Source organism: Brachyhypopomus gauderio, chromosome 4, assembly GCF_052324685.1.
Source record: "Brachyhypopomus gauderio isolate BG-103 chromosome 4, BGAUD_0.2, whole genome shotgun sequence".
In the NCBI taxonomy this organism is placed as follows: domain Eukaryota; kingdom Metazoa; phylum Chordata; class Actinopteri; order Gymnotiformes; family Hypopomidae; genus Brachyhypopomus; species Brachyhypopomus gauderio.
In genome coordinates, this window is record NC_135214.1 from 25620104 (window position 1) to 25646858 (window position 26755).

The 26755-nt window shown below is 47.0% G+C and overlaps 3 protein-coding genes across 5 annotated transcripts; all 3 read left to right on the plus strand.

The window, feature by feature from the left end:
• The first annotated feature begins 2755 nt into the window (after nucleotides 1-2755).
• On the plus strand, nucleotides 2756-7161 carry znf131 (zinc finger protein 131). Of its 3 annotated transcripts, none has more exons than XM_077003298.1 (7): nucleotides 2756-2902; nucleotides 3671-3812; nucleotides 4209-4310; nucleotides 4415-4559; nucleotides 4763-5454; nucleotides 5621-5751; nucleotides 5846-7161. In XM_077003298.1, the coding sequence occupies exons 2-7, from the start codon at nucleotides 3686-3688 to the stop codon at nucleotides 6350-6352; spliced, it is 1704 nt and encodes a 567-aa protein (XP_076859413.1). In that variant the 5' UTR covers nucleotides 2756-2902; nucleotides 3671-3685; the 3' UTR covers nucleotides 6353-7161. The 3 variants fall into 3 exon arrangements, with proteins under 3 accessions (XP_076859413.1, XP_076859415.1, XP_076859414.1); XM_077003300.1 differs by lacking the exon at nucleotides 2756-2902 and adding an exon at nucleotides 3040-3155; XM_077003299.1 differs by lacking the exon at nucleotides 2756-2902 and adding an exon at nucleotides 3333-3470.
• A 2345-nt stretch (nucleotides 7162-9506) lies between these two features.
• On the plus strand, nucleotides 9507-17567 carry nim1ka (NIM1 serine/threonine protein kinase a). The gene is made up of 5 exons (XM_077001228.1): nucleotides 9507-9634; nucleotides 12836-13073; nucleotides 14539-14897; nucleotides 15570-15838; nucleotides 16305-17567. The coding sequence occupies exons 3-5, from the start codon at nucleotides 14600-14602 to the stop codon at nucleotides 17052-17054; spliced, it is 1317 nt and encodes a 438-aa protein (XP_076857343.1). The 5' UTR covers nucleotides 9507-9634; nucleotides 12836-13073; nucleotides 14539-14599; the 3' UTR covers nucleotides 17055-17567.
• Nucleotides 17568-18702: 1135 nt separating this feature from the next.
• creb3l3l (cAMP responsive element binding protein 3-like 3 like) lies at nucleotides 18703-24759 on the plus strand. The gene is made up of 10 exons (XM_077003304.1): nucleotides 18703-18863; nucleotides 19506-19640; nucleotides 20319-20658; nucleotides 20866-20963; nucleotides 21179-21271; nucleotides 21570-21676; nucleotides 21908-21976; nucleotides 22090-22174; nucleotides 22954-23044; nucleotides 23532-24759. The coding sequence occupies exons 2-10, from the start codon at nucleotides 19506-19508 to the stop codon at nucleotides 23903-23905; spliced, it is 1392 nt and encodes a 463-aa protein (XP_076859419.1). The 5' UTR covers nucleotides 18703-18863; the 3' UTR covers nucleotides 23906-24759.
• The last annotated feature ends 1996 nt before the right edge of the window (nucleotides 24760-26755 follow it).

Consider the following 26755-nt stretch of genomic DNA (forward strand, 5'->3'; position numbering starts at 1 on the left):
GCGTTTTGAAAATAAACCACCATTAAATAATGTGATTAAAAGCTAATTATTTCGAGAATATGTATAAATATGTAACTTAATTAAGTTTAACGTGCTGGGAATATTGAAATGGACCTTTAAAGTGACGTACAAGTGAATTAATTCCACCTTTTAAAGGTGTATGAACATTGCAAACGTGACATTGTTCATTGCTTAAGCGCGGCGCGCGCAAAGTAAAAAAATTCGAGAGGTGCACGACCTTGCGCAGCGACAGCGCGCGAGGCCCTCGCGCACGGGCGGAGCCTCAGCGATTACGTCATTATCGCCGCGCGGACCCTCGCGCCGCTCGCGGCGCGTCAAGTATAAACCAGGCTAACCAGTCAGCTATCAGAAACAGCTTTGATGTGTGGCTATATTATATACTATATGACCTAACTCAAGGATTGTCTGCTACAGAGGAAATTCAAATGACGTAAGCCGGGGGGGTGGGGGGGGGGGGGGGGGGGGGTTGGCACATGAAACTTTCTTGTCCCGGGCCCCAGCAAGACTGTCAACGGGCCTGGTTACATTAGTGTATCCTCCACTACTATTAATGTTACCTACTAGCAGAGCCGGAGTGGCTAATCGGGAAATTTGGGAGGATTCCCGATGGGCCGGCTCATGTCAATCTCTAGTTTGGGCCGATTAGGAGGGAAAAATTATTTTAGGCCGGATTTGGGCATGAAACTCCCGGGCTGGAAAAGTGTCCCACTCCGGCCCTGCCTACTAGTGTTACATAGTTACATTAGTGCAGTGGTTCCCAAACTTTTTCTGCCGTGCCCCCCTTTAGTAGATGAGAATATTTTTGTGCCCCCCCCCATATTGAATAAACAAGAAATTCAAAGCAAAGTCTTAAAAACCCTAAACAAAAATGCTAATACATTTTAACAAGCAAATATTTCAGATTGCAGAAAAGCTATCAAACTATAAATCATGTGTCAAGTGTCTCTAATTTCTGTCTTACTCTAAAATTATTGTTTTTGTTGTTGTTGTTAAGCTTTAATTGCTAGTGACAGGCATCAGTATCGTGGTGTTATGGTCAAACAGAATTTCTGCGACGCCCTGAACGAGTTTGGACCAGCCTGCGCAAGGAAAGACTCAAACAATTCTAACTGCCTTTGGGTTCTACAGTCCAAGCAGAGTTCGCTGATTGACTCATTTGTGCCATTGATCCCAACAGATCTCCAGGGTCTCCAAATTGTTCAGTAATGCGCCTGAATAATAACGAGAAACTACCGAGGACCGATGATGAGGTGATTTGCACCCGAACTTAAGAGTCGAATCCCCCATTATGCCTCGTTGTATCAAGATAACGGTGGAATAATGTTTTGACTATCATACATACGATGTCTTAACATGTTATCTTTTATTAATTTATTTAGCTACACGACATCAGCAGATCTGCACTTGCGGTGCCGAAATGCACGTAAGTTCTTCTGAAGACCCTGCGGAATCGGACCAATGACCCAGACCATTGAACCGGCGCTGGAGAGGTTCTCGTTTGGACCTGTGACGTGAAAAAATGTCGTTATGTGAACGTGGGACCTACGGAAGCCTACGGAGAACAATACATAAAACTAAACCCAATTTTGCTTTCAGAGTTTCAAGAGTATAATAACATGCATTAATAGAACCGACTAGGCCCATTTTTACTCTTGAGTTTCATGCAACTGATTAAATCAAACAACCTGCGCTAAATTCTGTTTAAACAGCTGACAACTGAAATGTTTGTCAAATTACCCATTGCGGCGTCCAGCTGAGACCCCTACTGGCCGATGATTAAAACTTTACAGCTTCCCTTCCGTAACTGCTAAAAAGTAAAGAATGTTGCAAATACAGCTGAACCTACATCTTTCGTGACATTACGTTTAGCGGAATCATTAACTACCAGCAAGTCTGATGTATGTGTTTGCGCAGGCTTCTTTTCACTAGGGGGCGCTAGCCTGAGTTCGTCCATACCGTCACTGGTTCGTCCCCACACTTCCATGTATTTTACTGACGCCTATTAGCCCTGTTTGTCTGTCTGGAATGTGCTCAGTAAGTGAAATCAAATATGCATTGTAGTAATAGCAAAAGAGCTTATAACAAGGAATACAAATATGAAATATCCTACCCTCCCAGCCCAGCCCAACGAACAAAATCCCTTTTAAATGATCATTTCCCTTTAATGCTCCCTTTGTTGACCATTTACCTCACATAAATACTCTGAACAGACTGAGTGGTGGTTTATAAATGTACTGTATGATCTGATATCTGTAGAATATTTACAGTCGTCTTCATTTCCATTATAATATCATTCTCTTTCCCCATGCTGTGCCACACACGTGTACAAAGTAATGTGAGCTATGCTGCTGCAGTGGGGCCGCAGTATTGGACGATGATGTTTGTTGGAGAGGTTAATGGAGAAAACATTATATTTTTTGACTCGTTGGCAAAAATAACCAGTGTTTCGTGAAACGTGTTTTGGGATACTGAGCATCGGCTAAAGCGAAAAGTTACTTTATGATGAACTCATTCAGCTGTACTGCTCTCCCTTTGACCCCACAGCGATGTCACTGGTAATCGCTTATTCTAGTCTTGCCTGTTCTGGCCTGCTTTTGATGGTTTTTTTTGGATTGTTTGTTCCTGTTATGTATGATTAACTCATTTAAAATTATCACTATATATTTGACACGAAAAGCGTGATCCATGTTGCCTTCGTTGTTGATTAACGTTGCTCAGCAACCACGAACCGTCAGCCTCACTCGACTAGACTTCTGGGAATTGGAGTCCTGAGCTGAAAACGACCGCCCTTTTCCGACCATCGGCGGAGAGCAGCGCAGTGCTCGCTGTACGAGCCGGACACGTCTAAATAACTTCGCGCAGCCTTAGAGTGGATAATACGGTGGGTACACGCGAGCCGCCGTTAAACGGCCGTCTGCATTCCTGCTTTCACCTGATAAAATATCTGATTTGGACATTTTTAATGCGCGGTTTGATGACGTAACAACAATGGTCAAATAACAAATGGCGAGCGCCTTGCTCACTAGGCCCTGTCGGAAGCCCGCGACGCGCGGCGGCGGTGCGTGCGTGCGTGCGCGGTGTTTTGAGCCCGTCCTCGCCCGCTCGCGTGGCGTTACCGACACGGGGCGTCCGAAGTACGTGGGTCGCGCTCGAGACCGGGGAGGGTTCGCGCGGCTCTGTGGGCACGCGCAACCCGTTAACGCGTCTGGCGTGGAGCATGAGCCCCGCAGATATGCACGCGCACTGGGCATGCTGGTTAACCGTGTGTAGACTCACCGGGGCGTGCTGGGCGGCGGGGACGACTCCCCAAACCACCACCGCACCAAGTATGCAGCTGCTTTCGCTCGGCCCAGGATTAGTAAAAAGGAAGTCAACCACCCGCCTGCATCTGTAGACGAGCTGGGTTGGTGGGGCTACGCCACCGGTGCACGCATGAAAGTGCTCTTGAGGTTTAGATATTTAGTTATCTGCAACATTCATGACATGCTTTTAATTGGCTGCTGATGGCTTTTGGTATTATAGAAACTAATGTCGTTTTTAGTGGCATAAGAACCAGTTTAATGTCAGCTGCTTGTATCTGATTGGTTCAATCTGGACTGGGTTTATGTCTTCATCCCTCGTGATGGTAGTCTTCCTCTCTCTCGTGCAGGGACGGGGAGACACCATGTCTGAGGCGGGGGACACTGGAGACCACGCGCACGAGTTTCCAGCCCATTACAAAGTCATGCTTGATAGGCTGAACGAGCAGCGACAGCTGGACCAGTTCACGGACATCACCCTGATTGTAGACGGTAAGCCGGCCACTGACTTCACGTCTCCGCCTTTGCGCTTGGAGAGCACGCCAGCGTACTGAAGGTTAACTGGTTTAGCTCCTTGGCTGTAGGACCCCTGTTTGTAGATGGAGTCATGGCTCCAAGACAGGATACAAGACTTTGGTACGTAGGTGAGTTTTCATAAAGCCGGGCTTCTGAGTTGGCTAGTTCCCTTGAAGGTCTGATAACCTTCAAGTTTGGTTTGATGAAGCAGTGATGTGGACAAATTAGAATATTATGTGCAGTGCTACACTGGGAAACACTGTCCACTCTTCCACCACTGCAGTCCTGCTCTCTCCAACGTCCTGCTCTGTTGTTTTTAAACTATTTGACGTCTTTTGTGAATGTTGTTACCTCCTGTTCTCTGTCCTGCAGGCCATCAGTTCCGGGCTCACAAAGCCGTGTTAGCAGCCTGTAGTCAATTCTTCCATAAGTTCTTCCAGGATTTCACACAGGAGCCGCTGGTGGAGATCGAAGGTGTGTGTTGTGCACTGATGAGGGGAGCACCCTTGTTCTGTATGAGTGGATCGATTTTCCCATCATGCACCATGTCCTCTACTGTCCCCGATGTGTCTCCACAGGTGTGAGCAATACCGCCTTCCGCCACCTGATGGAGTTCACCTACACAGCGATGCTAGCAGTACATGGAGAGGAAGAAGTGACTGATGTCTGGAGAGCTGCTGAGTATCTTCAGATGCAGGAGGCCATCAAAGCCTTAAACAACAGGTCCCTCACTTACTCACGCGGCGGTGGGGAGGGCTCTGGGGGTTTCACCTCTGGAACAATGTGCACTGAAATACACATCGAAGTTTTCAAACGGGGAAAAAATGGACATAAATGAAAATGAGTTTAAATGAAGTAGAGGTGAAACATGGACATGTTGGAGGAATATTGAACATAAATGATGCTTATTTGTCATCTTCGTGCAGAATGAATGGAGTGGCTACGCTACATACAGTCCAGGTGTATGCTGGGAAGAGCAAAGCCAAGAAGAGGAAGATTGCAGAGACCTCCAATGTGATCACGGAGACCCTGCCGTCGGCAGAGACCGAAACGGTGGAGATCGAAGTGGAAGTAGAAGAAGATGCCCTGGAGGTGCAGGAGGGGGTTCTGGAGGAGGTGGTGGATGCAGCCGGAGGAACCCCACAGTCCTCCTCGGATGACTCCGCCCTGGCCTTGCTGGCCGACATCACCAGCAAGTACCAGCAAGGAACGCAAGCGGTTCACGTGGTGAAGAGCGGTGAGGAGGAGGCGGTGGTGCTACAGGAGGAGGCGGTGATGGCCACCAGGAACCTGGAGGGCATGGAGGTGGTGGAGGTGCAGATCTCGCAGCTGGACAACATGTTCCGCTGCGACAAGTGCGAGCGGAGCTTCAAGCTCTTCTACCACCTGAAGCAGCACATGAGGACGCACGCGGCCAGCCTGGAGAAGCCGTTCGTGTGTAAGCACTGCGGGAAGACGTACGCGCGGGAGGGCGCGCTCAAGCAGCACCTGAGCAGCTACCACTTCGACGCAGAGGAGCAGAGCCGACGGCAGAAGAAGAAGGTTCACGTGTGCGTGTACTGCAATAAGGAGTTTGACCACTTTGGACACTTCAAAGAGCATTTACGGAAACACACAGGTGTGAATTTATCACCGCTAAACCAGTACAGCTTAATTAGGGGGTTGTGTGTGTGTGTGTGTGTGTGTGTGTGTGTGTGTGTGTGTGAGAGATGTTGTGGTATGCACAGTAAGCTCTGTAGGCCTTGCCTGTGTGCTGTGTGAATTCCTCCCTCTGTGCTGTGCAGGTGAGAAGCCCTTCGAGTGTCCTGACTGCCACGAACGTTTCGCCAGGAACAGCACGCTGAAGTGCCACATGTCCGCCTGCCAGAACGGCTCGGGGGCTAAGAAGGGACGCAAGAAACTCTACGAGTGTCAGGTGTGTGTGTGTGTGTGTGAGTGTCAGGTGTGTGTGTGTGTGTGTGTGTGTGTGTGTGTGACTGTTTTCCCTCTGCTGCCTCGTTATCTTCCAGGTGTGTAACGAGGTGTTTAACAGCTGGGAGCAGTTCAAGGACCACCTGGTGATCCACACGGGAGAGAAACCCAACCACTGCACCTTCTGCGATCAGTGGTTCACTCAGCCGCGGGACCTGAGCGCTCACCTGCGGGAGCAGCACGGCTTCCAGGAGGAGGTGGTGATCGCCGACCCCGCCACCGTCCTGGCCGTGGCCGGGGTGGAGGACGGCGAGGAGAGGCTGGTTCTTCACGACGGCATGAGGGTGGAGCATGTGACCGTGGAGCCAGTGGACATGGTGGCTGTAGAGGAAGCCGTGGTATTGGAGGAGGGGTCAGCGCTGCAGGCTCCGCCCTCAGGGGTGGGTGAAGGGGAGGCGGTGTTGATAGAGGTGGAGGAGGAGGGTCTGAAGGAGCAGACGATGGAAGTCCAGCTGGAACATGTGATGGAGGCGGAGCCTGTGGACTTGAACACTCAGCAGGAGCACAGAACAGAGGAGCAGAAGGTCCAGGGTGTGGTTGTATGAAATCTCCGCCCTGGGGGCGTGGCTTCGGACATGGATGTGGAAAATGAGCTGCAGATGAATTCACAGGGGTATTTATTTATGAAGAGGGGAACCTGTTATCTGCATCTCACCGCAATGCTGCAAAACGAGAAGAGCTGCCAGCCGTTTGCTTTGCTGGCTTTGAGGAAGTTGTGACGCTCTGTTCAAGGTTCTGTTAGTTTGTTATTTTTTTAAATAATTTGCTTGGAAACCTTGTTGATGAAAAGACACGTCCATTCTGTTGATTTGGTGACTACTTATTTTGAACATGTAGAAACCGCAAATGACACCTCTGCTCGGAACGTTAATATAAGGGGGAAAAGACAAACTGGTAGGGGGGGGGGGGGTAAAAAAAACGTATTTTTGTATAAATGAGACGTTTGTGTTCTGCAGTGTTGCCATTGTATGCTTGTCTGTGTGACCATAAGGGCTCATGAGGAGCTGCACAGGATTCAGACGGGTGGAGGTGTCTCCTACAGCAGTGGTGCTGAAAATCTATCCACAACCCCCACCCAATGTCCACCTGATGACCTGCTAATCTCATGCACTCCCTCTCTTTCTCTCTCTCCCTCTCTTCCTCGCACTCTTCTGCTTCTCATGCGCATGTTCTTCCTCTATCCCTTTCTTTCTCTCTCTCTCTCTCTCTCTCTCTCTCTCTCTCATGCACTCTTCCACCCCCCCCCCCCCCCCTGTCTTTCATGAATATTCAGTTCAGAGTTTTCAAGATTCTGGTCCTGTTTTTTTTTTTCACTTTTCATTTGTACAGAGCAATAAAATATGGAACAGCTCCATTTCTGTCTGTGTCTCTTGTCTTTGAATTGCTTATACGGGTTCTCGTATCCTGGCACGGGCCTGAGCTGTGAACATGGACACCACTCACAAAAACTTAGAATCATGCAGTGATTCCTCATCTCAAATTATTTATGGAATCAAAAGCCAACTGGTGTAACCCAAAAAATTTCAATGTCTCAAGAACTTGTCATGTGTCCTTGACCATCAATTAGCCAGCTCAATTAACCAGCTTGAAGACAATCGTGCTGTTCACGTGTCACGTATGGAGTCATGGAAGTCCACTCTTCTTGAAGGGTGCATCTCGGGTCATTGAGGTTCTGGGGTACAGCCTCTATACGGTGACTCGGGTCTGGAGAAAGTGCAGGCTACTGGTACCCCAGGTAGTGGTATTACTAGTACATTTGAGGTACCCCAGGTAGGGGTATTACTAGTACATTTGAGGTACCCCAGGTAGGGGTATTACTAGTACATTTGAGGTACCCCAGGTAGGGGTATTACTAGTACATTTGAGGTACCCCAGTCTCCAGCAACCACTCCTAAATGCCTCTGAGTTGGAGCATTGTTGTCCATGAGGATGAAGTTAGGCCTATGTTCATCCACAGGGACAATGACTGGATTAATTATGTAAGTAGTATGGGCTTGTCACAAAGTGTAGGGCAGTTCTGACTAGACACACCTGCCCACACTAACACCACCATCACAGGGTCGTCTGGTGACAGTGTCTGATGTATAGTGCTCTCCTTGACATCTCCAACGTCGTTGGCGACCATAATGTTTGCTTAGCATGAATCAACTTTCATCAGTGACCCATGCTGAGGCCCACTGGTCCCTCGACCAGTGTAAATGCTCCCTGGCCCATGAAGACGACAACACCTATGCCTGGTGGTGTGGTCAGGCAGCCTTGCAGGTCATCTACATGTAGACCACTCTGATGTAAATGGTGTCGAATAGTCTGACAAGACACTTGGGTTCCTACTTTTGATGTTAATCTCCTTGTTGGAAAGTACTGACACATGAACAGCTGGACATGTGCATTCAAATGTTTAGAGAAGGTCACATGAAGTTCACCTGTAATGGTTAGAGTGCATTTTAGGTTTATCCTGAAATTCACACCCACACTCATTTTTGTGAGTAGTGTATGTCAAGGACTTTAAAATAATATTTTAACTATGATATTACAGTTACTCAAAGTAAGGGAGATAAATCTAGATTTGCAGTGTAAATATAGCTGGGTTTCCAGGATATTTTAAATCCAGATTTACAGTGTAAACATAGCTGGGTCTCCAGGGAATTTTAAATCCAGATATACAGTGTAAAAATTGCAGGGCCTCCAGTGTTTTTTAAATTCAGATTTACCGTGTAAACATAGCTGGGTCTCCAGGGTATTTTAAAATCAGATTTACAGAGTAAACATAGCTGGGTCTCCAGGGTATTTTAAATCCAGATTTACAGTGTATAAATTGCAGGGCCTCCAGTGTATTTTAAATTCAGATTTACCGTGTAAACATAGGGTCTCCAGGGTATTTTAAAATCAGATTTATAGTGTAAACATAGCTGGGTTTCCAGGGTACATACTGTTCTCTGAGCACTGAGGCCAGCATGTGTCAGTATAATTACTGTTTTGCAATGTGAAGAAGAATACTAGGAAATAACTTATTGATCCTCTAATTTTCACTGGGCTAAGTAAGTTCTTGATATTTTGCTCTACCAAAGATTGTTGGTAATGGCTTGGTTTCCCCTGCTGGTGACAAGTGATATTACAGGCACTGTGCAGGAACAAAAAGCTTCATTCCCAGGAGGTGAAATGACTGGGTTGTTAAGTGAGTCATATATATGTTCCACTTAAATAATATGTCATTTAGACAAACATTTTATACACATTTAAGTATTTATACTATGTATTTTAAAATTGTTAAGCTTACATACAGTGACACAATGTATTTGTGAATTCTAATTATATGATGTATTCAATATGTTGTGTGTCAATATACCATTTTAAGACGTTTTGACTGTAGTTTCATTCTACAAGAGATTTGTGATGTTTTGTGGTGTTCTGATTATTTCTGCGTTTTGATTAAATAACATACAATAGACGTAGACAGTTTTGAAAAACAGTAACATTTAGGCAGGACTGGGGTGAGGCCCACATCGCTTAGTGTACGAGAAATGTGTCGCGGACACATCCTCTACCTGAATTCATCATAACGGCCACAGAATGAAGCATCAATTGTGTTTGTTACCAGCTACCAAGATTTGTTTGAATGAAAATTCCAATTACAAGGCTGGCGCGGCTCGGACCCAAGGCCCGCCCCCCGGACCCCGTGATTGGTTAGACGGCTGACCAGCCATTGGCCCGTTCTGTTGCTGCGACGCTCCCTGCGCTAGTAAACCACACTGACAACGATAAGATGATACATAATACTTCGCCTTTAGGTGTCAGCGAGGTGAACACTGTGCACTCGTTTAAATAAGGTAATGTAATTATTATTTTTGTGTTATGGTGGCTCTCTCATATGTTATATTTTCAACAGTAGAATAATTAGAAACCAGTTTGGGCACCATCACCCACTCTGGATACGTTTGCGTCCAACGACACTATTATAGTGTTTACATGTGTTGATGTGTTTACATGTGATGATGTATATACGTGTTGATGTGTTTACATGTGTTGCGTATCGTGTTTGTTGTTTATTTTGAGAACCTTACAGATTGTCGCACTACTATGAGAGTCTTGTGGCGATGAACAGCACGCTTCATCAGAGAGAGAGTTTGCATGTATATGCTGTTATATTCCAGTGTGTACAATATCAGTTGACATTAGAAATAAATCTATCGTAGTATCGGCCGTTCTCCAAAATAAGCACATTTGATTATTACTGATCTTCGGGATGTCTCGCTTTACCGTTGAGTGATTTGCGCAGTTAGATGACTGAGCTGTTAAAGTAGACTTCCAGGTATCAGTATAAGACCATTAAACATCCAGCCCATGTCTTCCTCCACAGACGCATATACATAATTTCCGCGCACCCAGGTGGTTTTGTAATGAGGTTACTGGGTGACGGACATGTTGAATGGGGACTTGGTAATGAAGTGTATGCATCATAAAAGGTTTGTCACAGAGTCGCAGCAACTTTGGATTAGGAGGCTTTGATCAGTTCTTAATCTGAGAAGATAAAGCATGTTGACCGTTCTGAGATTAAAGCTGCTTTTGAAGGTTTGAGAATAAATTAAGTCCCACTGACGCGGAAACTGCTTTCCAAAGCAGGACCTGTGTGGTTTTTTTTCCAAACATCAATTGATGTCTTTAATTACATGAATCCACAATGGATGGTTTAATACTGTCAGTTTTAGATGAAGACACACCACTTTGTTGTAACGTCTGTGTATCTGAGGATCATGTCGGGTGGATTCATAGCCGTAGTCAGAGGTGACTGAGGATTAAAGATTACTCCTTTTCCCTCAGAGAGGCTACAGGTTACATCACCTCCACATTAGTGAAGTTCACCTCTCTGAACTGTGTTTAGCTCCCTGAGCACCTTGTCATTGTGTGAGCAGTGTGAGTTTTGGTGTTTGGTGGCTGTGTGTGGGGCCGTAGCCGTCTCTAGTGCACACACCGGGGGTGTGTGACCTGGTGCTGTGGTTCTGGAGGGCAGTGAGCCTGGACAGGACGATGTCAGCCCTGGGGTCTGTGTCCTGTGGTCTGGGGTCTGTGTCCTGTGGAATATCCTGCGATATCTGTGGCGTAACGTGTGAATTCATCATCAGAGGGGCATGTTGAAGTTGTTTATAAACTGTAAAGCACTCCTACAGTGTGGAATATCTGGACTACAGCAGCAGCCCTCCTGCCCTCATCCCCTCCTGCCCCCTCCCCTCCTGCCCCATCCCCTCCTGCCCCCTGCCCTCCTGCCCTCATCCCCTCCTGCCCCCTGCCCTCCTGCCCTCATCCCCTCCTGCCCCCTGCCCTCCTGCCCTCATCCCCTCCTGCCCCCTGCCCTCCTGCCCTCCTGGCCCCTCCCCTCCTGCCCTCCTGCCCTCATCCCCTCCTGCCCCCTGCCCTCCTGCCCTCATCCCCTCCTGCCCCCTGCCCTCCTGCCCTCCTGCCCTCCTGCCCCCTGCCCTCCTGCCCTTGTCCTCAGTGCAGATCTACATTTGTTCAGCAGGAACTTCGGGATTTGCTTTGATCAGATAAATGGAAATGGCTGAAGTGTTAGCAGTCCTGCAGCTCTAGTGATAAGACCCTCTAATGAATAACATATGATCTAGGGTAACATATATTCTAGGGTAATGTATAATCTGTGCTAACGTATGATCTGGGGTAATGTGTAATCTAGGGTAATGTATAATCTAGGCTAACATATGATGTAGGGTAACGTATAATTTGTGCTAACATGACCTAGGGTAACGTATAATCTAGGCTTACATGATCTAGGGTAACATAACCTAGACTTACATATGTTCTAGGGTAACGTATAATCTAGGCTAACGTTCTAAGGTAACGTATAATCTAGGCTGACAAGAACTAGGCTAACGTATAATCTAGGGTAACGTATAATCTAGCAGCATTACTGTCTGGATAGATGTATGGTGCAGAGGAAGTTTATTATTGACTGATGTCCTTCACTTAACAGCGAATCATCTGCGAGAAGAAATGCACATAAGGTCAATGTATTACTAAGCAACCAGAGCAACACAAGTCTGTTATGAGTTTCTATAGGATATAATCAACTTATCACCTTTCAAGACAGTTCATTAAATCTGTCTGCAAGTCAGCTGTACAGGTAGTGTGTGTGTGTGTGTTATGTATACACAGCACATAGCCCCAAAAGGGCAATCTCAGGAGCCTTGCATGCTATTTACTTTAAAAAGGGACCTGGCTTACCAGGTGTGTACACACACACAGACAGCCAGAGTGTGTTTGAAGCCCAAGGATATTGAGTATTCATGAGGGGCATCACTTTGATTGGTGCTTTGGCTTATTGAACAGAATATGTGAAGGAAGGATATCAAAGGGGCCACATTGCACAGAAGGCTGTTCAGAACCTGCTGGGTCTGCTCACGTCTGTCAGAGGCACACGTGGGAGGCAGCTGGGTCTGCTCACATCTGTCAGAGGCACACGTGGGAGGCAGCTGGGTCTGCTCACGTCTGTCAGAGGCACACGTGGGAGGCAGCTGGGTCTGCTCACGTCTGTCAGAGGCACACGTGGGAGGCAGCTGGGTCTGCTCACGTCTGTCAGAGGCACACGTGGGAGGCAGCTGGGTCTGCTCACGTCTGTCAGAGGCACACGTGGGAGGCAGCTGGCATGGCTGCTGGTCCTTCAGATGCTTTGCTCTTGTGGGATGTTGCTGGGAGCCCCTGGCTCAGAAACTCTAATTATGAAACTCTAATTACTGGTTGAGAGAGACACAAACCCTGTGATGGCACAAGAGAATTCAAGACATTGTCATTTCAATCTTTATTTACTACTGAGATGTCACATGCAAAATGTTACCACAATCAGTAACTAAAACTGAATGATGCAGCATGGTGTGTTCTGTATGTAGCATCGTAGTCTGTTCTGTATGAAGCAGCATGGTGTGTTCTGTATGTCAGTGCATACACTCATCAGAAGAGTGAGATGTGGACAGGATTTTACCTGAGCCCTAACCCCCTGTCTCTGTTCCCGTCCCTCCTAGGGTGGACACTTCATCAAAGTCTAAGTGGGAGATTTAAAAGGGCCTTTAACAAGCTTGGTGTGTAGAACTGGGATGCCTTACTCACCCCCACATACTCACTCCCACATACTCACTCCCACATACTCACTCCCACATACTCACCCCCACATACTCACTCCCACGGGGCTGAGTGACAATGCAGCACTGGAACAAACTGATGAAGAGGATGGACAGATGAAAGGATGAAGAGGATAGACGGGTTAGTATCTGCTGAAGGACTGAGGTGTGCTGGGTTTGTGTGCTGAACTCTTGCTCAGGGTGGAGGTGGTTGGTGCAGCAGGGTTGAGGTGGTTGGTCCTCAGGGTGAGGGGTGGAGGTGGTTGGTGCAGCAGGGTGGAGGTGGTTGGTCCTCAGGGTGAGGGGTGGAGGTGGTTGGTGCAGCAGGGTGGAGGTGGTTGGTCCTCAGGGTGAGGGGTGGAGGTGGTTGGTGCAGCAGGGTGGAGGTGGTTGGTCCTCAGGGTGAGGGGTGGAGGTGGTTGGTGCAGCAGGGTGGAGGTGGTTGGTCCTCAGGGTGAGGGGTGGAGGTGGTTGGTCCTCAGGGTGAGGGGTGGAGGTGGTTGGTGCAGCAGGGTGGAGGTGGTTGGTCCTCAGGGTGAGGGGTGGAGGTGGTTGGTGCAGCAGGGTTGAGGTGGTTGGTCCTCAGGGTGAGGGGTGGAGGTGGTTGGTGCAGCAGGGTGGAGGTGGTTGGTCCTCAGGGTGAGGGGTGGAGGTGGTTGGTCCTCAGGGTGAGGGGTGGAGGTGGTTGGTCCTCAGGGTGAGGGGTGGAGGTCTCCATGCAGCTGCTGCTACTCTTCCACCCTCGTTCCTCCTCTCCAGAGTACTCGTAGCAGGGTGCAGTTAATTCAGGCATATGTTAGGTGTGGGACTGTCCTGGGGTAAGAGAACTCTTGTCTCCTGGTGTGCCTGCAAACTGAGCTACACACACACACACACACACACACAGTCCACAGTTGAAGGTGAGAGTCCACGTTCCTCCTGCTGCAGACACAAAGCTCAACATCTTTCACTAAATACACTCCAGAACTCACACAGCACAGTTTGCTTCAGGGTTTATTTTAATACTACAGCCTTATTTAAAGAACTAATCTGAATTTGTTCTTATTTTGCGTGTGCACGAGTGTGCATGTGTGCGCGCAAGTTATCTTCTGCAAATCTGGTAGAAATGCTCTAGATACCTGTGATGTATTCAGATGTATAAATGGGGTATAAATGCTCTAGATACCTGTGATATATTCAGATGTGTAAATGGGGTATAAATGCTCTAGATACCTGTGATGTATTCAGATGTATAAATGGGGTATAAATGCTCTAGATACCTGTGATGTATTCAGATGTATAAATGGGGTAGAAATGCTCTAGATACCTGTGATATATTCAGATGTATAAATGGGGTAGAAATGCTCTAGATACCTGTGATGTATTCAGATGTATAAATGGGGTATAAATGCTCTAGATACCTGTGATGTATTCAGATGTATAAATGGGGTAGACATGCTCTAGATACCTGTGATGTATTCAGATGTATAAATGGGGTAGAAATGCTCTAGATACCTGTGATGTATTCAGATGTATAAATGGGGTAGAAATGCTCTAGCTTCGTGTCCTGCCTATTTGTCCTTTTGTTTCTGTTTCTGCTACAAACATTTTCCATTTCCCGCCTCCAGATGGCGCCTTAGTCTCAGCTCCTCTGCCATGATGTAAGCCCCCTAGTGTCCGTTTGGTGGGATGACAGCGGTGTACCCGGCCGGCCAGAGTGCCGGGGTGGGCTCAGTGATGGCCCCAGGTGCCCAGCGTTACGCCCACTGGACCCGGCAGGACAGTTCGGACGTCTGCACGGACGACGAGAGTCCGCAGGCCCACAGGATCTCCCCGCTGGAGAAGCTCAACCTGGATATGTGTGAGGACGAGAAGGTGGTGCGTGAGCTGACCGTGGGACGCCGCATCGGCTTCTACAAGGTCCGCGGGGAGATCGGCTGTGGGAACTTCTCCCAGGTGAAGCTGGGGATCCATGCCCTGACGAGAGGTACGTGCCAGGAGACCCATGGACTGGGTCGCACCTCCAGCTTTTAGCAGGCTCAGCTTGATAATAATAATAATAATAATAAGAATACTGTATTCATAGCATAGCTACAGTGTGTATGTGTGTGCGCAGGCAGTGTGTGTGTGTGTGTGTGTGTGTGTGTGTGTGTGTGTGTATGTGTGTGTGTGTGTGTGTGTGTGTGTGTGCAGGGAGCTAGTGCCGTCCCTCGATCAGAGACAGGGATTGAGACGGGGATTGATTTGAGGCGTCCCGTTTCTGTTGAGGTTTTTAGAATTGCTGCAGACCTCATCAGAGTTCAGAGTGCGTGAAAGTGCTTGCTGGACCAGACGCTCTAAAACAGGAGCCCTGCAGACTCCCCACCTGCTTTTAGCTTTGCAACAAACCCAATCAAATAGGTCTACTGTCACCATTCATAATGCAGGTCATTAAACAGGCTGATGTCATTAAACAGTCTGACCCTTTTGCAAAAGTTTGTCCACCACCACTGAAGGTTTTATATACACTTCCCACCTTAATGCGTATTAAAGCATATTTAATTATTTAATATAATTAAATTGATATTACAATTAACATAACATGTTATATTTAAATAACATTGCCTAAATATCTTACATGGGATTAAATAGCTGTAATGGAGAATGTCATGCTCCACAGATAAAGTAGCCATTAAAATCCTGGACAAGACCAAGCTGGACCAGAAAACCCAGAAGCTGCTCTCCCGTGAGATCTCTAGCATGGAGAAGCTCCATCACCCCAACATCATCCGCCTGTACGAGGTGGTGGAGACACTGACTCGCCTCCACCTGGTGATGGAGTACGCTGGTGGGGGAGAGCTCTACACCAAGATCACCACGGAAGGAAAGCTGTCCGACATCGACAGCAAGATAGTCTTCTCTCAGGTCCTGTCAGCGGTCAAGCACATGGTGAGTTTGCACTCAGACCTGATTCCAGATGACGGCCATGGTGTCTGACGTTTAGCCTTTAGCTGAATGGGGGATTTGAAAGGCGCTACTGGTGCCAGGGGTCAGATCTGTGTGTTTGGGCACAACTGAACTCTTTCACTCCCCTTTATACTCCTGTTTGCTGTATTTCTGGCCATTACAGCGTCTGTGTCTCTGCTTGTGCGGCAGCGTCTGTGTGTGTGGATTTTGTGTCTTCAGTCCAACTGCATTCGTAGTGATTTTAGCTCTTCCTGTTGGGTTTCAAGCTCTGTTTGCTCCACACTTTGAGACCCTCAACGCAGCTTCCAAACAGGGACACACGAGTCTATTAGGACTAGACTCTGGATTCACCCAAGATAAAAACAGCACAAAAATATTCCATAAAATCAAAAAAGCACTTTTAATGTTTCACACTAAAATCTTCCAAAATCTTCCTCCCTTCCTGTAGCACGACAACAATATAATCCACCGGGATCTGAAAGCAGAAAACGTGTTTTACTCCTGCAGCACCTGTGTGAAGGTGGGTGACTTTGGCTTCAGCACGCTGAGCCGGCGTGACCAGACGCTCAGCACCTTCTGTGGTTCTCCTCCCTACGCCGCCCCCGAGCTCTTCCGCGACCAGCACTACGTGGGTGTGTATGTGGACATCTGGGCGCTGGGCGTGTTGCTGTTCTTCATGGTGACGGGTACCATGCCGTTCCGAGCCGACACCGTAGCCAAGCTCAAACGCAGCATCCTGGAGGGTGCGTACACGCTGCCCGCCTGGGCGCCCGAGCCCTGCCAGCGTCTGATACGCAGCATTCTCCAACCGCAAGCGTCCGAGCGCTGCTCTCTGGAGCACATGATGAGCAGCGAGTGGCTGCTTCACGTCGACTTCCCCCGTGCCACCGAGCCCTTCAGCCTGGACCCGCTGCACCTGGCGTCGGTGGCCGAGCTGGAGGAGGAGGAGGGTGAGGTGAAGGCCGCCTTGGAGAAGCTCGGCATCACGGCCGAACACATCCGCAACAACCAGGGAAAAGACTGCAGGAGCTCCATTACGGGCGTGTACCGCATCCTCCTGCACCGGGCGCACAGGCGGCGTGCCGTGGAGAGCATGCCCGTCGTCACGCACGTCGTCAACGGTGCCGAGGGGAAGAAAGGACAGCTGAGGACGTACAGGAGACTGAGGCACACCTCAAAACTGTGCGCCATTTTGTGATGCTAACAACACAGATAGACTTCTTTTTTTTAGAAAAAAAACTTAGACAAACAAACCACAGCTTGCTTAAGAATGAAAGGAGGGGTGTGTGAAGGGGTGTGTGAAGGGCGCTGGTGTGATGTTCCTCGGTTAGGTGTGCTGGCTTCTCCTTCCTATGCACACACAGGAACTTTACACTAGCGCTTGTTCTTACCACTAGCGTTTGTTTTTTACACTAATGCTTACACTAGCATTTGTTCAGGTCATGTTTGTTACATCTCGTTCAACCATAAAATGGTTTATGCTGCATAGTCTAAATATTTATTTTAAAGAATTATTATAATGAACAGGATATACAACCAAAGCAGAATGTCTGTTGTGTAGAGAATCCCTAGAGCTGCCTCTAATACACAAAAATAACATTATTTTCATTGTTAAGATAATTATTTGCATGTCTAGATGATTGCTTGCTGGGACATTTATTTATTTGAATTACTTCATTAGCATAATTTATTCACATTTTATGTATGAAATAAAATAAACACAAAAATGTATTTAATGAGACATTGCTAGGTTACATAAGTTAAAATGTGTTTATTTAATCCTGCAATATATCGTGTTGTTTACAATTTTTGACTATACAGTAAAAGTTTATTGACTATACAGAAAAAGTTTCTTTAAAAGCTCGAAGAAAGGAGGATACTTTTACTCTGCATCAAAAGACGATACTGACGACAAAAGGTTAATCTAGCGATGCGTGCGCACTTTTAAAGACTACATCTCCTACAAACTAGAGTCCTGCACGGGTCCGATTTTTGAGACCCGTACCCACCCATATCCGCAGAGTACAGCACCCACCCGCCCGCGAATCCGTGGCTATTTCAAAGTTAAATCCGTACCCGCCCGGACCCGTTAATATTCTACCCGTTACCCACCCGTGCCCGTGAAAAATCACACAAATCGAAAGTATTCCTATAGAGCACTTTATTTTTCAATGCGCCTCTGAAAAAACGTCAGTACAACACAAAATAAAATATAAGGTTGCTGTGCAGGAACAGTATGGCTATTCCTATCTAAAATTAGCAACTGCAAAACGAGAGGGAACAAATGCCAGTATAACAACTAAATAAAATCGCATAGGCTCACAAATCTATCCTAGGTTACTGTGCAGGGACAGTATATCGTCCACAGTCCCAGGTTTGAGCTGCGTTCTGCGCTCTTGGATCACAAATCCTAAACGCCAAGTTCTCTCTCGTCATTTTTCCTTGTTCTAGCACGGCCACCCATTTGCTTTGTAACCACCAAGCAAGCTACAATAAATACCCGGTACTGCGTTATAACCAGCCTCTGCTCATGTTTCCGCTGGGAAAGAACCGAAGTTTGGGTATTACCCCAGAACAGGTGAAGAGTAAAGTTCAGCCCGCTCGCCACCACCATCGGGAGGCGCTAATCAGGCAAAATGTAACACTATGTTCATTACGTAGCAAATAAAAGCCTACTAAAAATGACCACTTATTTAACTTACCCGCCCGCATACCCACCCGTAAAATTTCGGTATGTGTAAAACCCACCCGTTTCAGCATCTATTTGCCCGTACCCGTGGGTACCGGCGGTACCCGACCCGGTGCAGGACTCTACTACAAACCCTTTCAGATGAGTGCGCATGCGCACTCGCCATGTAGGGATGACGCAATTTCTGCCTCGTTGGAGGGTTATTTCACCAGGAAGGGGATGTGGAGACCGGAGAGAGGAAGGACGCCTTTAAGTCATCTTAAGTGTGTGTGCGTTCATATCAACATATCTGACAAGAAATAAACGGAGCGAACAAAGGTAAGTCCCCTCGGAACTAAGAGCGCTTCAAAGCTAAACATCTAAACATCTGCTTTTGTGATCTTATATCAGGGGCTGCGGCGCGCTGCTCGTCTCCGGCTTAACGTCATTAACAGTCGCACTGTGGACCACGCGTGTTATTTATTAATCATTTTAATCATTCGATGTACGTTAAAGATACAGAAAGAACACGACGCTTTGTGCATCCATAAGCTGTATTGTTCACATGGATGCGCGCGTCCGGTTGTGCGCGTGCGTGTCTGCGCCAACGTCTCCGGTAACGGCCTCCGGTAGACGGATACCGCGCTCACGGGCCAACGCGTCCGTTTCACCACAAACTATAGTGATTTTCTTATTAAAGTGAATTATAGCATTTTTGTTTGTTTATTTCAGAGTTTGTTTTGTGGTAATAATTCTATGTAAATACAAAAGGCGTAATTAAATAAACGCCGCGAGCCTCTTGTGCTTGACAACATCGGCATGTGACAGGTGGGCGGGGCCTGCCGAACAGGGTCAGCCAATGGGACCCGGCGAAAGGGCGACGTCAGCGTTCACAGCATTGCGTCATTGTGGGGGTTTTGTTTGTTGCTGACGCGCCGCGTGTCCGTTTTGTACACGTTTGCTGTGTCTGACCACGTCTAGATGTCGCTTACCGATGATCTACCAGACGTGGACAGCGCGGATCTGCTCGGGCTGCTGTTTCAAGACCCGAGAAATAACGACCTGTTCTTTTCTGATGGAAACGACCTGATCGAAGACCTGCTGTCTCAGCAGGACGTGAGTGCCAAAGGTTCCGCTCTCCGTCCTCATAATCCACGTGATCTCGCGGGCACAATACACACTTCACGTTTCTGTGATGGCGGAAAACCCAATGTACAGAAAACAACTCTTCAGTTCTCTAATGTTAAATGATCCCAAAATCCTTTTTAAAATTGTTTAACCATTACAGTTGAATACACCGCGTGCGTGTGTGTGTGTGTGTGTGTGTGTGTGTGTGTGTGTGTGTGTGTGTGTGTGTGTGTGTGTGTAATCCTGTTATAAGGTTGCACAACATGAAAATATCAAAGTGATGTATTCTTAATTAAACATCCCACAAATTCAGTGGGACAATTAAATGTAAAATGCAAAACGGTGCCCCCTAGTGGACATACTGAATCAAGTCAACCTCCTGCCTGCTGTTTTCTCTTGGTTTTCTGTCACAGAAACAAAGGCAACATAAACTGAAACGTAACAGCTATTAACAACTTCATAAATGTGATTTCAGAGCCAGCATGTCTTTATCAAAACGAAATAATAATAATAATAATAAATAACATTTTTCTTGAACATGTAACCCAGACATATATACTTCTACTCATGTCTGTGTGGCCCTGTATAGTTAGTGTCTATGTGAAATCTGCCCTTGTTCACTGTATTAGTAGCTGACTTCACTGGTGGGTGGGATGTTCTCTGCAGATGCTGGGTGACATGACAACGGAGGACTTCCTCAGCAGTCTATTGGGTGAGGATGACCAGGGCATGTCTGCTCTGTGTCCCTCTCACTCGCCATTGGGCAGTGACAGCGGCATCTCGGAGGACACCACGCCCCCTCACTGCCAGAGCCCTCAAAGTGAGACAGACTCCACCCACAGCCCATCTCCTGTGGGCGTGGTTGAGGGGATGGTCGAGGGCGTGGTTGAGTGTTTGGAGGCCCAGGTGGTTCAGACGGATCACTGTTATTCACTGCAGCAGGACAGCTTTGCCCTGCAGAGCGTCCGAGCGGAGCAACCTGACGCCGACGTCTTCATCGACCTCGGTGAGTGGAGTGGGGGGGGTGGGGGTGGGGGTTGGGGTGGGGGACGGCACGGCGCCGACATCAGGCTGCAGAATGTGTTGAATTTCTGTGTGTGTTTGGTGTTGAGTGCCAGATACACAGAACGTCTTGCGTGTGTGAGTGGGGGTAGATGTCCCGCGTCCTGTCTGGGATTAAAGACTTAAGGGTTTTATGTGCTCTGGCTGACAGATGAGCTGGAAGAGAATATGAGTGACGACCTCTCCAGTGAACTGCCATGTTCTCTCACCATAGAGGAGTCTGCTCTGGGCAGCACAGCAGAACAGCAGGTAAACCTGGACACACACACACACACACACACACTCCAGACCTACATACACACACACACACACACACTCCAGACCTACACACACACACACACTCCAGATCTACACACACACTCCAGACCTACACACACACACACATTCATGCTTCACGTGTTCACCAGTCCACTGTTCCTCTGCTCTTTGTTCAAACGTTGTGTAACTGGTTGTTTGTGTGCCAGTTCCAGCTGAGGGAGCTGTTGTTGACGGAGGAGGAGAGGAGGCTTCTGGTGAAGGAGGGTGTGTCCATTCCTACGCACATGCCACTCACCAAGGTAACACCTCCCCGCGCAGACACATGCACACGACACGTGTCCTACGTGTCTTAAGTTTTATGTTCTTCGAGTTGAATAGCTCCCAGGTTACTTTGTAATCTTATCCACCAGCACCCATCCACTTCCTATGTCGAGAATGCCTGTTCAGAGCAAAATATTGACACTGAAATAGGTGTAGATTCTAGCGCCCCCTTCTGGAAGAAAGACAAAAAGCCCTCCTGCCTGTTAAAAGGGTGAAATGTGTGTGTATAGGTCTGGAGTGTGAAGTGTGTGTGTGTGTGTCATGCTTTTGTGGTAGGCAGAGGAAAGAACACTGAAGAGGGTGCGGAGAAAAATCCGGAACAAACAGTCTGCTCAGGAGAGCCGCAAGAAGAAGAAGGTCTACGTGGACGGTCTGGAGAGCAGGTGCACACGCACACACCGGCGCACGTGCATCATAACACACACACCGGCGCACGTGCATCATAACACACACACCGGCGCACGTGTTCATAAAAACAGGCTCATACACATCTCTACACACACATACACGTGTGTGTGTGTGTGTGTGTGTGTGTGTGTGTAGAATATATAAATATACACCAGCTCAGCAGATCACAGGGGGCTGATCAGAAGTGTGTGTGTTGTGTTCCACAGAGTCGCTGCCTGCACGGCTCATAACCAGGAACTGCAGAAGAAGGTTCATATGTTACAGAAGCAGAACATGTAAGACGAACGATGAGCTCCAGTTGGAGTGTGTGTGTGTGTGTGTGTGTGTGTCCTATTCCTGCCCTTCCTGCATAGATGGGTTTGATAGTGAACATGTTTCCTGTTGGCAGGTCTCTTATTGAGCAGTTGAAGAAGTTGCAGTCAATTGTGAAGATGTCCACGCTGAAGTCCAGCACAACCAGCACCTGTGTGATGGTGAGTAGCAGGAGTAGATACTGACCTCTACTACAGACAAAATACTACTGACCTCTACTACAGACCCAATACCTAGCTAACCAAATTTAATAACAACCAAATGCCACACACCCACAACTTCCTCTGTCAGCGTCCCCATTAATGCTTTAGTAGAGGTGATTGTCCCTCGTTTATGCTTTTGGACTGGTGATTTCTGAGTTAATACTTCAGTAGAGGTGATTTGTCCTAATTAATACTTCAGTAGAGGGGATTGTCCTCATTAATACTTCAGTAGAGGTGATTTGTCCTAATTATTACTTCAATAGAGGGGATTGTCCTCATTAATGCTTTAGTAGAAGTGATCTGGCCTAATTAATACTTCAGTAGAGGGGATTTGTCCTAATTAATACTTCAGTAGAGGGGATTTGTCCTAATTAATACTTCAGTAGAGGGGATTGTCCTCATTAATGCTTTAGTAGAAGTGATCTGTCCTTGTTAATACTTCAGTAGAGGTGATTTGTCCTAATTAATACTTCAGTAGAGGGGATTATCCTAATTAATACTTCAGTAGAGGGGATTTGTCCTAATTAATACTTCAGTAGAGGGGATTGTCCTCATTAATGCTTTAGTAGAAGTGATCTGTCCTTGTTAATACTTCAGTAGAGGGGATTGTCCTAATTATTACTTCAGTAGAGGGGATTGTCCTCATTAATACTTCAGTAGAGGGGATTGTCCTCATTAATGCTTTAGTAGAAGTGATCTGTCCTTGTTAATACTTCAGTAATTCTGTTTTCTTGTAGGTGTTCCTGCTGTCGTTCTGTCTCATTATTTTCCCATCGGTTAATCCGTTTGGCAGTACCAGCCAGAAGGACGTGTACACCTCCTCCACAGGTAACCAGTGTGCTCACACACACACACACACACACACACACACACACAGCAGCGCATTTCTGCATATATTTCAGTCAGAGTTCACTGGTCATATGTCTTGGGACCATGAACACATGACAATTGCAAAAATCAGAAGAGACCTGGATAAACAGCAGAGAAATGTGAATATATACGTCAGTCGTGTGTGTGTGTGTGTGTGTGTGTGTGTGTGTGTGTGTGTGTGTGTGTGTGTGTGTGTGTGTGTGTGTGTGTGTGTGTGTGAGTGTGTGTCACGCCTGCACAACACAGACTAAATAGCCCACACTAAGGGTTTCTGTGAGAAGTTGGAGTAGGTTTCTGAATTCCCACTGCAGATAAATGGACCTACAAAGTGCGTTCCGATCCTCCCACATCTTGGCGAGGAGGAACCCAAAGTGAAGAACCCGTTAGTCGCCACTGTTAGAAATCTTGTTTTCCTGTTCAAACTGGTGTTTCCTCTGTGTGGCAGTCATGCCCCGTGCCCTGCGCTCCTACCCGGCGTTGCCCGCGCCTGACGTCAGCGCCAGCCCCTCCAAGGACGCTGTGGATGTGGCCACCGTGGAAAACAACCAGATCCTGATGACCGGCGGGCAGAACCACACCCCAGACTACCAGCGAGTGGAGCAGTCCGACTCCGAGTCTGGCGTCAACAGCAACTCCTCGGCCGATTTCCCCAGCGGGTCACAGCCCGAGGTTCCGCCGGCCGGGCCGCTGGCTGAAGAGCACAGCAGCGCAGCAGCGCCCCCTGTGGCCTACGACGGGCAGAGCAAAGCTAAGGACAGCTGGATGGGACAGAAGCCCACATCCATCATCATCCAGCAGCACCGCTCAGACGAAATGTAGAAAAATAGTGATGTTGGACAAAGGGACACGCTGTAATTAGTTTTGATTTGACCTGCTGTCGGGTCCTGGGACTTGGTTCTGGTCTGTCTCCTCGACCACGTTTCTGTCTTTATTATACTGAACTACTGCTTTTTATGTTTCAAATGCACTTTTGTCACATCCACCTGTGTGGTGCCATTTGTTCTCCCGTGTGTGTGAAGAGGACCATGGTGACACTGCGTCCATAAGGCTCAGCTGCTCTGGGCTGCAAGCGGGCAGATTGGCCTCAGAACTTGTCCTTTCCCTTGACCTTTCCCTTGACATGAGACTGTTGTGCTCCTGACGCCTTCCTGCTACAGACTACACAGTCATGCCCAGTGCACGGTCCAAAGCTCTGAGAAGGAACGGCCCCCTGAACGGAAGGACCAGCTAGATGAAGCTCACCCGTCTCTTTGTCTTGTTTTTAATTTTCATTTATTTACGCTGGGGGGGGCAGCTTCCTTCTGTGGTAATCATGGAGTCGTTATCGGCAATCTGAAGAGCTGTTGCTGTAAATATAGCTTAGCAACTTGTAGCTGTTATAATGGTGAGTATTACCTGTATTAGCTGTTTTACCTGTATTACAGGTATTACCTGTTTTTCAGTCTGATGTTCATTATGATCTGCACTGTTAATGAGATTTTATTAATATAAATATTTTGATTTGTTTTATGAAGATTATTATTATTTTTTGTCTTTTTAAATTGTTATTCCCGTGAGCAGAACACGGGGCCTGAGCTGACTGATGGGCTCAGAATAATGATGAACTGTGTTTTGGTCATGTGCTTCTTACTGAACAGCCTGATTAAAAAGATTCATGCTTTTATTATAACAAACACGTGTGTGTGACTCAAATTCATCTCAAGGTCAGAAGCCCGAGCACTATGCAGTAACTAAAGTGTTTGCTATTTTTACACTTGTGTTTGTATTTTTACACTTGTGCTTGTGCTCGAAGGTCGTTGTGTTTTATGATTGACACTTTCAGGAGGTAAAAACCAAGCCTTGCATATGAATTTCATCATTACGATCATGTTCGACGACGACTTGTACATTCCACTACTTACCAGCAGCTGGCGCCTGTGGTCCGTTTGTGACAAGCGAAGTCGATAACGGACAGTAACGGTCAGACGTCCGCGCAGTAATAGTCAGCAGTTGGTTTGGAGCTGTGCGATTGGAGGTCCGTTTACTATGACACACACAAATCTGAAGCAGCTGGTTTGTGATGTTTTCCGGTAAATGCACTGCGCTTAGCCACGTGCTGCATCTTATTAAACTCCATTCCAGTAAGACAAGCTCACCGAGCATGAACAAAGCGAGGGTCAGTGTTAGATTCATAGTTAGGGGTGACCTTAACGCTTCTGATGAAACTGTTACACACAATTGATTTTTCTTGTGCAGCGCGTTAAGCGTACTAATGACATTATTACGAACTAGTGACATTACTATACGTATTAGTGATATTACTACGTACTAGTAACACTGAAATTACTATACGTACTAGTGACACTGATATTACTACGTACTAGTGATATTACTATACGTACTAGTTGTATTAGTACGTACTAGTGATGTTCGTGATAATGACGTAAAGCTTTTTGAAGTCAATAATCATGCGCAGCTATTTTAAATGATGGACCATCAGAAACTCGTGACAGGTCGTGAGATCCTGGGCTGCAGTCTACGCCGCTGAGCAATGTGGGGCAAAGTTCGTGCTATTCTATCACCACTAGATGTCGCTTTTTACAATATGCCCCGTTACATGTCTTACAATGTGCCCTGTAACTATCATAACTCAATACATATTTGAAGTAGTCTAGACGCAATTATTGTTTCACTGTTAGTACAGTTGGGAAAGCATGGTTTTACATACCTATATAATACCAAGACAACCTCGTCGGTCTCTTGTTTTCTTGTTAAGAAACGTCTATTTAAACTGATACCGCTGGTGTTAATACACGTGTATTCAAACTGATACTACGATATTAGTAGCCTACACGTGTATTCAAACTGATACTACTACAATATGAATACACGTGTATTCAAACCGATACTACTACAATGCATTAAGCAAAAGCAGCGTGAACGTTAAAGTTCATGGACATACAATAGGTACAATAGGTCTCTGAGGCGTGCAGTGTCCTCGTGTTAGACTTTCGGCGTCGTGGTTACGGCTGCACAGCTGTAGTGTGGGTGTGTGTGTGTGTGTGTGTGTGTGTGTGTGTGTGTGTGGGTGTGTGGGTAAGGAGCGTCGTATCAGAAGTTTTTATTCAGCAGATATACGAGTGAGACGATGAAGCACGCACACACACACACACACACACACACACACACACACACACACACACACACACACACACACACACACAGCACAGCACAAAGCTGCAGGCAGGTGGAACACGCGTCTATTATTCCCGGTTTAGCGCTTCACTGACCATCAATAGGCACGCGCCCAAGACGTGTAAATTAGGACAGATGCAAAACAGCGGCGCGTGCCTAACTCTAGCTGGAGTCTTTGTGCACACACGTGCTTGGATTTCTTTTTGTCTGAAGGAGATTAATGAAAGATGACTGAAATACGTAGTAAAACAACTACAGTCGAATGTTTACCAGCATTTAAAACATATTTTTGCACAGGTGGTCCCAACATTCTTGATTCACATTCTGGATTGAAAGTCAGATTCAAAAACAATTAATTACATTTGTATAGCATTTTCCAACTTTTAGAAATCAGATATAAGTTCTTTCATTTTGTTACCGTGACATAATACCTCCAGCAAAACATGTTTTCAAGAAACGGAGAAGCCAGCTTGTGCTCGGTTTATTGTACTGGGG